This window comes from Oncorhynchus masou, chromosome 15, assembly GCF_036934945.1.
Source record: "Oncorhynchus masou masou isolate Uvic2021 chromosome 15, UVic_Omas_1.1, whole genome shotgun sequence".
Classification (NCBI taxonomy): domain Eukaryota; kingdom Metazoa; phylum Chordata; class Actinopteri; order Salmoniformes; family Salmonidae; genus Oncorhynchus; species Oncorhynchus masou.
The window spans coordinates 46,980,458-46,993,769 of NC_088226.1; the positions used below are offsets into that span (position 1 = coordinate 46,980,458).

General features: G+C 45.6%; 1 protein-coding gene across 1 annotated transcript; it reads left to right on the plus strand.

The window, feature by feature from the left end:
- The first annotated feature begins 485 nt into the window (after positions 1-485).
- Positions 486-1,734, plus strand: si:dkeyp-51f12.2 (uncharacterized protein LOC100151460 homolog). The gene is made up of 3 exons (XM_064990291.1): positions 486-1,109; positions 1,207-1,493; positions 1,617-1,734. The coding sequence occupies exons 1-3, from the start codon at positions 1,023-1,025 to the stop codon at positions 1,732-1,734; spliced, it is 492 nt and encodes a 163-aa protein (XP_064846363.1). The 5' UTR covers positions 486-1,022.
- Positions 1,735-13,312: the final 11,578 nt, after the last annotated feature.

A 13,312-nucleotide genomic window follows, 5' to 3' on the forward strand; every position in this document is an offset into this window, starting at 1 on the left:
AGCCACATCTATGAACTGTCACAGTGACAGGAGCCATGCTTGACTTGGGCAGGAGGAGCTCACCGGAGCTGAGTACCAACACCTCAAATGTTCTACTGCTTGAGCTCCTGTTCCTCTTATAGAATAGTAGCTCAAATGTATTGTGGAGCTCCTGCACCTAAATATAAACAGTACCGGTACCCAAAATGAGTATCGACTCCTATTTCAGTCCAAGTCAAGCACTGGCACAGGAGAGATTTCTGACTGATTGTTTTCAGTTTAATTCACTTTCAGTTGTTGGGTCATATGAAAAGGAGTGAACATGTGAATACACATACACCGAGGCATGCAAACATGCACACACATGAATGGAGCATTACTTGCCTGGTGAGTTGTACACACACATTAGACAGAGGGTGGGGCGCCAGTAATTAATGGGCTCTGCTGTCAACTCGTCTGTCTCTCCTGCCCGGAACACGCACACCACACACTAATTCTCTCTCTTTTTCTCTCTCTCACACACTCACTCAGCCCTCCCGGATGATTCTCTCCTGCTTTCAGTGTCTTCATTTAAGAAACTGTATGATATTGACAATTTTTTATGTGAGCTTCTGGATATCATTGGAAAATGGGTCTCTATTATTCTAAAAGAAATTGATGGTGATCAGCTCATCTTTTGTCTTCATTTCATCATCCAGTCTGGAAGGAATAAAAGAAAACCAACATTTCCTCCATTTAATTTGTATTTCTACTGCTGTACCTGAAGATAATGAGACTTTGTGCAAATGTCTTTCAACTTTAACTTTCATTTAACTTCAAATCCATTCATCACCTTTGCTTCTTGAATCCAAATAACCCACACGGACCTGGGAACCACACTTGGAATGGGACCTGGTCCCATGGAACTGACCAGAACAGAGCACGCCTAACGGGTTATTTACCAGGGGGTTACATCCCTGGTGATCCCATAGAGAGGGAGATGCCTTCCCTGAACCACAGAAACTAACACACACACAAACCTCATCCCCGGAGGTCCCAGAGCGATGCCTTCCCTCCACCACGGCGCCATCTTCCTCGGAGTCTTTCTCATCGCGACAGGCGGCTCCACGGCCTTTCTCACCTCCTCACAGGTGGGTACCATAAAGAGACACAATGTACAATCTATTATTATTATTACTGTTATGATTATGGTTAATAATAAAATCATGTAATGTATTATTATTACAGAGCCGCCTGCAGGCGTTCTCTTTGTGCTGTGTGGTGCTGGGAGCCGTCATGCTGATCCTGGGGCTTCTCTGGGCCATGAGTAACAAGCACCAGGTAGAGTACAGCCAGGGAGAGTACCCCAACTTCCCCCAATACCCCCACCAGGGAGAACACCCCAACTATCCCTACCCACACCCAGACCTCAACTACCCTGGCCGGTACGCCCATCCTGACCTGGGACATGTCCTCTTCAGCCCCCGTGGTCCTGTTGGACACTTCCCAGAGTCCCAGTCAGCCCTACTGCAGAGGTAACGCATCCTTCTTTTATTGTTATTGTTGAATTGAAAGTACATTAAAAGGTTAATGAAAGGTTACAATGCACTGTGCATGTACTGTAACTGTCCTTTATGTGTGTGTGTGTTTGTGTCTAGGACCGAGCACCAGCGGCGAGGTGTGTATGGGGTTAATGATGTGGACTACCCCCCACTCAGCCCCCCTTCCCGCTACCCCCCCGGGCTGGGCCCCCACCTCCCTACGAGGTCGCCATAAAGACCACCTGTAGCTCCACCCACCTGCGCCGCGCCTACTCAGACACACACCTGGCCTCGGAACCCCTGTTTGGCCGATCACGGGAGATCAGCTTTGAGGTGTGACATCACCAGACAGGCCCACACACTGCCTCCACCCACCACACTGCAGGAGGAATACTGTGGCCACACCCTTCACTCAGACTCTTCCAATCAGCTGTCAGCCCATAGGAAAAGGCAGGAATAGGAGATTGCCCTAAAGCAACACTCTGAGCAGCATATTATCTGTCTGTCTTCAACAATCTGTAGTTGAGCATGTTTTCACAAGCTACCTTTTAAATGAGACATTGAGTTTGCCTGGTGCAAAGGAACCGATGGAATAGCCCAAAAGTGCAAACCACACTCAATGTCCGCAGTGCCTTTCCCTGCCTCTGCTAGCTTTTTACATTATATGCATGTGTAACAGAATATAAAAGTTAAATACTATTTAATTATGTAAAGTTCAACAAAATAGTCTGAATACTTGAAATGATTTCATGTCATCTAGTAGTCCTTTTGAAATCCAAATGTGATACATTAATGTGTCTGCGAGGACATCTAGTGGTCAGTCAACATGCTAGACAACGAAAACCATACAAATACCACATCCAGCCCCCTCTAAAGGGTTTTGTCTAGACGGGATACAGCTTCAGTCAACATAGAATTTTCTTAGCAGGTTTAAAGGCGACGCATGGTCAATCTGTCGTCTGCATTCGCCGTGCAGCATTTACGGTGAGACCGCCTCTGCAGAAATCCTGGCATTCATACTTCTTGTGCTTCGCGGATCAGCGCAGAGCTGTTGAGTAGAGCTGTTATGAAGTAAGTTGTCAAGGAAGTGAGTTTGTGTTTGTACAGGACCTCCCGCCCCCATCTACCGTCAACCAATCATGTCAATGCAGGACTATACATAGCTATATGGATCCCTCCACATTGTTACAACATTTGGGAGGCGCATGGCGATGCGGTATGAACCTCAATTTGGCCTCTGCACGACTCCGGAGGCCACGAAATTGCGTCACACCCTCCAAATGGTGTCTCCTACCACATTTTCAGATCAAGCATAGAATTTACTTAGCGGTTTAGGTTAATTTAGCAGGTTGTTAAGTTTAGGGAAAGGGTTAGCTAAAATAAAAAATAAAACGTTTGACGTCAAATTTGACAAAAGCTGTATCCCATCTGGACATGACCCTTAAAGGCTCTGCATGGTCAATCTGTAACACATGATGACCCACCTGTTCTTCCACAAGGAGAATGTAGTATGCAGAAACAGGCTCCACATACACAATCAGCCCAGAGATGTATCACCTTGGCTGATTAATGATTGAGTTATGGTACTTTTTAAATGCACATGTTGTTATTCTGTGCAATTTTGTTGTATAAGACTATGCATTTAGGAATTAGATTCCAGGGGCCTCATTTATCAATAATGCATAGGCACAAATCTGTGTGTAAATAATGCTTGGGATAATTTCCACGCAAAGTGTGAGATTTATCAATATGAACATTGGATTGAGGCTGCACAAATTTAAGCACAGCCATGACATTGCGTATGCACAGTGGCATGTGGTGGAATAAGGGAACTGCTTGTCAAGTGTAGAATGAGGAAAATATATGTTGAAAATGTGTGAAGTTGGGAGAGTAATCATTAAATCATTTTTTTTATTCCATTGTATTTCCACTGAATTCATGCAACATACACTACATGACCAAAAGTATGTGGACACCTGCTCGTCAAACATCTCATTCCAAAATCATGGGCATTAATATGGAGTTGGTCCCCTCTTTACTGCTATAACAACCTACATTCATCTGGGAAGGCTTTCCACTAGATGTTGGAACATTGCTGTAGGGACTTGCTTCCCATTCAGCCATGAGGATTAGTGAGCTCGGGCGATTAGCCCTGGCGTATTCCAATTCATCCCAAAGGTGTTCGATGGGTTTGAGGTCACGATTCTGTGCAGGCTAGTCAAGTTCTTCCACACCAATCTCGACAAACACTTTCTGTATGCACCTCGCTTTGTGCACAGGGGGATTGTTATGCTGAAACAAGAAAGGGGCCTCTCAAACTTTTGCCATAAAGCTAGAAGCATAGAATGTCATTGTATGCTGTAGCATTAAGATTTCCCTTCACTGGAACAAAGGGGCCTAGTCCAAACCATGACTGTCTTTTAGGGCTCCCGAGTGAGTCAGAAGTCTAAGGCACTGTATCTCAGTGCTAGAAGCATCACTACAGACCCTGGTTCGATCCCAGGCTGTATCACAACTGGCCGTGATCGTGAGTCCCATAGGGCGGCACACAATTGTCTCAGCATCAACTGGGTCAGGGGAGGGTTTGGCCGGCCTAGTTAAATAATGGTTCAATAAAAAAAATACAAATTCCCCGAACCAGGACTGCCAGATGGTGAAGTGTGATTCATCACTCGAGAGAACTCGTTTCCACTGCTCCAGGGGCCAATGACAGTGTGCTTTACACCACTCCAACCGACGCTTGACATTGCAGACCATGATCTTAGGCATGTGTGCGGCTGCTCGGGCCATGGAAAGACACCTCATGAAGCTCCCGATGAACAGTTCTTGTGCTGACATTGCTTCCAGAGGCAGTTTGGAACTCGGTAGTGAGTGTTGCAACGGAGGACAGATGATTTTTCTGCGGTACATGCTTCAGCACTCGGAGGTCCCTTTCTGTGAGCTATGTGGCCTAGTACTTCCCGGCTGAACCGTTGTTGCTCCTAGAAGTTTCCACCTCACAATAACAGCACTTACAGTTGACCGGGGCAGCTCGAGCAGGGCAGAAATTGGATGAACTTAATTGTTGGAAAGGTGGCATTGCATTCTATGACGGCGCCATGTTGAAAGTCACTGAGCTCTTCAGTAAGATCATTCCACTGTGAATGTTTGTCTATGGAGATTGCATGGCTGTGTGCTCGACTTTATTCTCCTGTCTTCAATGGGTGTGGCTGAAATAACAATGAAATGGCACCGACAGAGAGAGCTGCCGTGCTTCTAGCTGTCAGGAAACTTTGCTGTATTTAGTTTTTTAAATTTATTATTTCTTACATTATTAGCCCAGAAGATTTTTGGTGTTATTACATACAGCCGAGAAGAACTATTGGATATCAGAGCAGCTGTAACTCACCAGCTCTACCAGCATTACGACCAGGAACATGACTTTCCTGAATCGGATCCTTTGTTCTCACCCCCCAGGGCAAATTAACTGATTCCAGAGGCCAACCCAAAACACCGCTGGCAGAGGTACTCAGAGTGGTCTTCTAGTCCGACTTAGGTGCGCACACCACCCACCGCTTCCGAGAATATTACTCGCTAATGTTCAGTCTCTGGATAATAAAGTTGACAAACTCAGGGCGATGATTTCTTTCCAGAGAGACATCAGGGATTGTAACATACTCTGTTTCACAGAAACATGGCTCTTCTTGGATATACTGTTTGAGTCAGTCCAGTCAGTTGGGTTCTCAGTTCATCGCGGAGACAGGAATAAATATCTCTCCAGGAAGAATAAGGGCGGGGTGTATGTTTCATGATTAACGACTCATGGTGTGATTGTGATAACATACAGGAACTCAAGTCCTTTTGTTCACCTGACCTAGAATACCTCACTCAAATGCCGACCGTATTATCAAACAGTAATTACCCGTGCTAAGGACTATTTTACGCTTGTCTGACCAATCGGAATCCATACTTCAAAATTGTTTTGATCACGCGGACTGGGATATGTTCCGGGTACCCTTCAACAATAACCTTGACGAATATACTGATACGGTGACTGAGTTTATCAGGAAGTGTATAGGTGATGTTGTACCCACTGTGACTATTGAAACCTACCCTAACCAAAAACCGTGGAGAGATGGCAGCACTTGTGCAAAACTGAAAGCACGAACCACCGCATTTAAACATGGCAAGGTGACTGGGAATATGGTTGAATACAAACAGTGTAGTTATTCCCTCCACAAGGCAATCAAACAGGAAAAATGTCAGTACAGAGACAAAGTGGAGTTGCAATTCAACGGCTCAGACACGAGATGTATGTGGCAGGGTCTGCAGACAATCACGGACAACAAAAGGAAAACCAGCCACGTCGCGGGCACCGACGTCTTGTTTCCAGATAATAAACACTTTCTTCGCCCGTTTTGAGGATAACACAGTGCCACCGGAGCGGCCCATTACCAAGGACTGTGGGCTCTCCTTCCCCGTGGCTGACGTAAGTAAGACGTTTAAGCGTGTTAACCCTCGAAAGGCTGCCGGCTTAGACGGCATCCCGAGCCGCATCCTCAGAGGATGTGCAGACCAGCTGGCTGATCTGTTTATGGACATATTCAATATCTTCTTTATCCCAGTCTGCTGTTCCCACATGCTTCAAGATGTCCACCATTGTTCCTGTACCCAAGAAAGCAAAGGTAACTGAACTAAATGACTATCGCCCCATAGCACTCACTTCAGTCATCATGAAGTGTTTGAGAGACTAGTCAAGGATCATATCACCTCTACCTTACCTGTCACCCTAGACCCACTTCAATTTGCTTACCGCCCCAATAGATCCACAGACGATGCAATCACCATCGCACATCCCTATCCCGTCTGGATAAGAGGAATACCTATGTAAGAATGCTGTTCATTGACTATAGCTCAGCATTCAACACCATAGTACCCTCCAAGCTCATCATTCTGCTTGAGGTCCTGGGTCTGAAGCCTGCCCTGCACAACTGGGTCCTGGAATTCCTGACGGGCCGCCCCCAGGTGGTGAAGGTAGGAAACAACACCTCCACTTCGTTGATCCTCAACACCGGGGAGCCACAAGGTGGCGTGCTCAGCCTTAATAGACTTGATATCACTGGCGACTTGAATAAATTGAACACAAGTCACTTTTATAATGTTTACATATTTTGCATTACTCATCTCATATGTATATACTGTACTCTATCTTAGTCTATGCCGCTCTGACATTGCTTGTCCATATATTTATATATACTTAATTCCATTCCTTTACTTAGATTTGTGTGTATTGGCTATATGTTGTGAAATTGTTAGATATTACTTCACTATCACTTCACTATCACTAGAAACAGGCATTTCGCTACACCCGCAATAACATCTGCTAAGGACTTGTATGTGACCAATAAAATTAGATTTGAAATAGCCAAATCCACTCATTTGAAAGGGTGTCCACATACACTATATATACAAAAGTATCTTGACCTTGCTATAGCCTATAATTTGACCACATGAGTGCATTTGTTAAGATAACAATCCATATAAAGTAGAATTTGTTAAATTAGAGGTAGGCCTGTGGGTGAAACTGAACTATTGTTGACATACTGTAAAATACTGAGATACTGGGTAATCGAATGAGAGATGGCTGATTTTGCTTTTGGAAGATTTGACACATGCTGCATTTTCCAGAGAGCTCATTTTTAGAGACAGGTGGGAGTTTTTCTGCAAAGTACAGATTGGCTCATCAGATACTGTTTCCCAAAACCAATGTTATATGATTTTTGTGGGGATTTAATACCAACTTTAAAAAAGGCAAACATATGCCATTCCGTTGTACATCCAAGTGATATCCACAACAGGTACCTTTCAAAGCAGGCACTTTTCAACGGGAGCTTGCTGATTAGCATCTCACACCCCGCGATGAGCCAATGTTTTGCATGCAATCATCAGCAAAACTAACAGTAACATACAATTTCCATACACAATCGCACAACAGTTTGAAGTCAAGAGATTTATTTGCAACGATGGGTTCCCAAATATGAATGGAGAAATAGACTCACCCACATAAAATACAGTTGAAGTCGGAAGTTTACATACACTTATACCAAATACATTTCAACTCAGTTTTTTCACAATTCCTGACATTTAATCCTAGTAAATATTCCACGGCCGTAGGTCAGATAGGCCTTAGGTCACCACTTTATTTTAAGAATGTGAAATGTCATAATAGTAGAGAGAGATTTATTTAAGCTTTTATTACTTTCATCACATTCCCAGTTGGTCAGAAGTTTACATACACTCAATTAGTATTTGGTAGCATTGCCTTTAAATTGTTGAACTTGGGTCAAGTGTTTCAGGTAGCCTTCCAAAAGCTTCCCACAATAAGTTGGGTGAGTTTTGGCCCATTCCTCCTGACAGAGCTGGTGTAACTGAGTCAGGTTTGTAGGCCTCCTTGCTCGAACACGCTTTTTCAGTCCTTCCCCCAAAAAAAATCTATAGAATGGAGGTCAGGGCTTTGAGATGGCCACTCTAATAACTTGACTTTGTGGTCCTTAAGCCATTTTGTCACAACTTTAGAAGTTTGCTTTGGGTCATTCTCCATTTGCGACCAAGCTTTAACTTCCTGACAGATGTCTTGAGATGTGGCTTCAATATATCCACAGAATTGTCTTTCCTCATTATGCCATCTATTTTGTAAAGTGCACCAGTCCCTCCTGCAGCAAAGCACCCCCACAGCATGATGCTGCCACCCTTGTACTTCACGGTTGGGATGGTGTTCTTCGGCTTGCAAGCATCCCCCTCCAAACATAACGATGATCATTACTTTCAAACAGTTCTATTTTTGTTTCATCAGACCAGAGGACATTTCTCCAAAAAGTACGATCTTGTCCGCATGTGCAGTTGCAAACCATAGTCCGGCTTTGTTATGGCAGTTTTGGAGCAGTGGCTTCTTCCTTTCTTGAGCGGCCTTTCAGGTTATGTTGATATAGGACTCGTTTTACTGTGGATATAAACTGAGCAAAAAATGAAATGTCCTCTCACTGTCAACTGTGTTTATTTTCAGCAAACTTAACGTGTAAATATTTGTATGAACATAATATTCAACAACTGAGACATAAACTGAACAAGTTCCACAGACATGTGACTAACAGAAATTGAATAATGTGTCCCTGAACAAAGGGGGGGTCAAAATCAAAAGTAACAGTCAGTATCTGGTGTGGCCACCAGCTTCATTAAGTACTGCAGTCCATTCCTCCTCATGGACTGCACCAGATTTGCCAGTTCTTGCCATGAGATGTTACCCCACTCTTCCACCAAGGCACCTGCAAGTTCTGGGAGGAATGGCCCTAGCCCTCACCCTCCGGTCCAACAGGTCCCAGACGTGTTCAATGGGATTGAGATCCGGGCTCTTCACTGGCCATGGCAGAACACTGACATTCCTGTCTTGCGGGAAATCAGCTATACTGCTCGTTCTGTGCGTGAAGGCATTGTCATGCTGGATGGTCATGTCAGGATGAGCCCGCAAGAAGGGTACCACATGAAGGAGGAGAATGTCTTCCATGTAATGCACAGCATTGAGAATGCCTGCAATGACAACAAGCTCAGTCCGATGATGCTGTGACACACTGCCCCAGACCATGTCAGACCCTCCACCTCCAAATCGATCCCACTCCAGAGTACAGGCCTCGGTCTAACGTTCATTCCTCCGACAATAAACGCGAATCCGACCATCACCCCTGGTGAGACAAAACCGCGACCCGTTAGAGAAGAGCACTTTTTGCCAGTCCTGTCTGGTCCAGTGACGGTGGGTTTGTGCCTGTGGGTGAAGTTGTTGCCGGTGATGTCTGGTGAGGACTTGCCTTAAAACAGTCCTACAAGCCCTCAGTCCAGCCTCTCTCAGCCTATTGTGGACAGTCTGAGCACTGTAAACTCTCCTTCCAGACTCATATCAAACATCTACAATCTAAAATCATATCTAGAGTCGGCTTTCTATTCCGCAACAAAGCCTCCTTCACTCACTCCGCCAAACTTACCCTAGTAAAACTGACTATCCTTCCGATCCTCAACTTCGGCGACGTCATCTACAAAATAGCTTCCAACATTCTACTCAGCAAACTGGATGCAGTTTATCACAGTGCCATCCGTTTTGTTACTAAAGCACCTTATACCACCCACCACTGCGACCTGTATGCTCTAGTCGGCTGGCCCTCGCTACATATTCGTCGCCAGACCCACTGGCTCCAGGTCATCTACAAGTCCATGCTAGGTAAAGCTCCGCCTTATCTCAGTTCACTGGTCACGATGGCAACACCCACCCGTAGCACGCGCTCCAGCAGTTGTATCTCACTGATCATCCCTAAAGCCAACACCTCATTTGGCCGCCTTTCGTTCCAGTTCTCTGCTGCCTGTGACTGGAACGAATTGCAAAAATCGCTGTTATGAGGGAGACTTTTATCTCCCTCACCAACTTCAAACATCTGCTATCTGAGCAGCTAATCGATCGCTGCAGCTGTACATAGTCTATCGGTAAATAGCCCACTCAATTTTACCTACCTCATCCCCATACTGTTTATATTTATTTACTTTTCTGCTTTTTTGTGCACCAATATCTCTACCTGTACATGACCATCTGATCATTTATCACCCAGTGTTAATCTGCAAAATTGTAATTATTTGCCTACCTCCTCATGCCTTTTACACATAATGTAAATTAGCCTATGAGAAGCTTCTAAAGACATGACATCATTTTCTGGAATTTTCCAAGCTGTTTAAAGGCACAGTCTACTTAGTGTATGTAAACGTTTGACCCACTGGAATTGGGATACAGTGGATTATAAATGAAATAATCTGTCTGTAAACAATTGTTGGCAGAATGACTTGTGTCATGCTCTTCTTCCGGCGCCGACAGAGATGGCTGCCTCGCTTCGCGTTCCTAGGAAACTATGCAGTTTTTTTTTACGTGTTATTTCTTACATTAGTACCTCAGGTTATCTTAGGTTTCATTACATACAGTCGAGAAGAACTACTGAATATAAGATCAGCGTCAACTCACCATCAGTACGACCAAGAATATGACTTTCGCGAAGCGGATCCTGTGTTCTGCCTTTCACCCAGGACAAAGGAATGGATTCCAGCCGGCGACCCAAAAAAACGACTTCGTAAAAGGGAAACGAGACGGTCTTCTGGTCAGACTACGTAGACGGGCACATCGTGCCCCACTTCCTAGCATTCTTCTCGCCAATGTCCAGACTCTTGACAACAAGGTTGATGAAATCCGAGCAAGGGTAGCATTCCAGAAGGACATCAGAGACTGTAACGTTCTTTGCTTCACGGAAACATGGCTCACTGGAGAGACGCTCTCTTTGGCGGTGCAGCCAGTGGGTTTCTCCACGCATCGCGCCGACAGAAACAAACACCTTTCTGGTAAGAAGAGGGGCGGGGGCGTATGCCTTATGGCTAACGAGTCGTGGTGTGATCACAGAAACATACAGGAACTCAAATCCTTCTGTTCACCTGATATAGAATTCCTCACAATCAAATGCAGACAGCATTATCTACCAAGAGAATTCTCTTCGATTATAATCACAGCCGTATATATTCCCCCCCAAGCAGACACATCGATGGCTCTGAACGAACTTTATTTGACTCTTTGCAAACTGGAATCCATACATCCTGAGGCTGCATTCATTGTAGCTGGGGATTTTAACAAGGCTAATCTGAAAACAAGACTCCCTAAAATGTATCAGCATATCGATTGCGCCACCAGGGCTGGCAAAACCTTGGATCACTGTTATTCTAACTTCCGCGACGCATATAAGGTCCTGCCCCGCCCCCCTTTCGGAAAAGCTGACCACGACTCCATTTTGCTGATCCCTGCCTACAGACAGAAACTGAAACAAGAAGCTCCCACGCTGAGGTCTGTCCAACGCTGGTCCGACCAAGCTGATTCCACACTCCAAGACTGCTTCCATCACGTGGACTAGGACATGTTTCGTATTGCGTCAGGCAACAACATTGACGAATACGCTGATTCGGTGTGCGAGTTCATTAGAACGTGCGTTGAAGATGTCGTTCCCATAGCAACGATTAAAACATTCCCTAACCAGAAACCGTGGATTGATGGCAGCATTCGCGTGAAACTGAAAGCGCGAACCACTGCTTTTAATCAGGGCAAGGTGACTGGTAATATGACTGAATACAAACAGTGCAGCTATTCCCTCCGTAAGGCTATCAAACAAGCTAAGCGTCAGTATAGAGACAAAGTAGAATCTCAATTCAACGGCTCAGACACAAGAGGTATGTGGCAGGATCTACAGTCAATCACGGACTATAAGAATAAATCCAGCTCAGTCACGGACCAGGATGTCTTGCTCCCAAGCAGACTAAATAACTATTTTGCCCGCTTTGAGGACAATACAGTGCCACTGACACGGCCTGCAACGGAAACATGCGGTCTCTCCTTCACTGCAGCTGAGGTGAGTAAAACATTTAAACGTGTTAACCCTCGCAAGGCTGCAGGCCCAGACGGCATCCCCAGCCGTGCCCTCAGAGCATGGGCAGACCAGCTGGCTGGTGTGTTTACGGACATATTCAATCAATCCCTATACCAGTCTGCTGTTCCCACATGCTTCAAGAGGGCCACCATTGTTCCTGTTCCCAAGAAAGCTAAGGTAACTGGGCTAAACGACTACCGCCCCGTAGCACTCACTTCCGTCATCATGAAGTGCTTTGAGAGACTAGTCAAGGAACATATCACCTCCACCCTACCTGACACCCTAGACCCACTCCAATTTGCTTACCGCCCAAATAGGTCCACAGACGACGCAATCTCAACCACACTGCACACTGCCCTAACCCATCTGGACAAGAGGAATACCTATGTGAGAATGCTGTTCATCGACTACAGCTCGGCATTTAACACCATAGTACCCTCCAAGCTCGTCATCAAGCTCGAGACCCTGGGTCTCGACCCCGCCCTGTGCAACTGGGTACTGGACTTCCTGACGGGCCGCCCCCACGTGGTGAGGGTAGGCAACAACATCTCCACCCCGCTGATCCTCAACACTGGGGCCCCACAAGGGTGCATTCTGAGCCCTCTCCTGTACTCCCTGTTCACCCACGACTGCGCGGCAACGCACGCCTCCAACTCAATCATCAAGTTTGCGGACGACACAACAATGGTAGTAAGGGTAGTAAGTTTTAAGTTCTTCGGCATACACATCACAGACAAACTGAATTGGTCCACTCACACAGACAGCATCATGAAGAAGGCGCAGCAGCGCCTCTTCAACCTCAGGAGGCTGAAGAAATTCGGCTTGTCACCAAAAGCACTCACAAACTTCTACAGATGCACAATAGATAGCATCCTGGCGGGCTGTATCACCGCCTGGTACGGCAACTGCTCCGCCCACAACCGTAAGGCTCTCCAGAAGGTAGTGAGGTCTGCACAACGTATCACCGGGGGCAAACTACCTGCCCTCCAGGACACCTACACGATGTTACAGGAAGGCCACAAAGATCATCAAGGACAACACCCACCCGAGCCACTGCCTGTTCACCCCGCTATCATCCAGAAGGCGAGGTCAGTACAGGTGCATCAAAGCTGGGACCGAGAGACTGAAAAACAGCTTCTATCTCAAGGCCATCAGACTGTTAAACAGCAACCACTAACATTGAGTGGCTGCTGACAACACACTGACTCAACTCCAGCCACTTCAATAATGGGAATTGATGGGAAATGATGTAAATATATCACTAGCCACTTTAAATAATGCTACCTAATATAATGTTTACATACCCTACATTATTCATCTCATATGTATACCTATATACTG

Coding starts and splice junctions, on each gene's coding strand:
- si:dkeyp-51f12.2 (XM_064990291.1), top strand. CDS start 1,023: ATGCCTTCCCTCCACCACGGCGCCATCTTCCTCGGAGTCTTTCTCATC. Junction 1,110..1,206: donor CCTTTCTCACCTCCTCACAG/GTGGGTACCATA, acceptor TTATTATTACAG/AGCCGCCTGCAGGCGTTCTC. Junction 1,494..1,616: donor CAGTCAGCCCTACTGCAGAG/GTAACGCATCCT, acceptor GTTTGTGTCTAG/GACCGAGCACCAGCGGCGAG.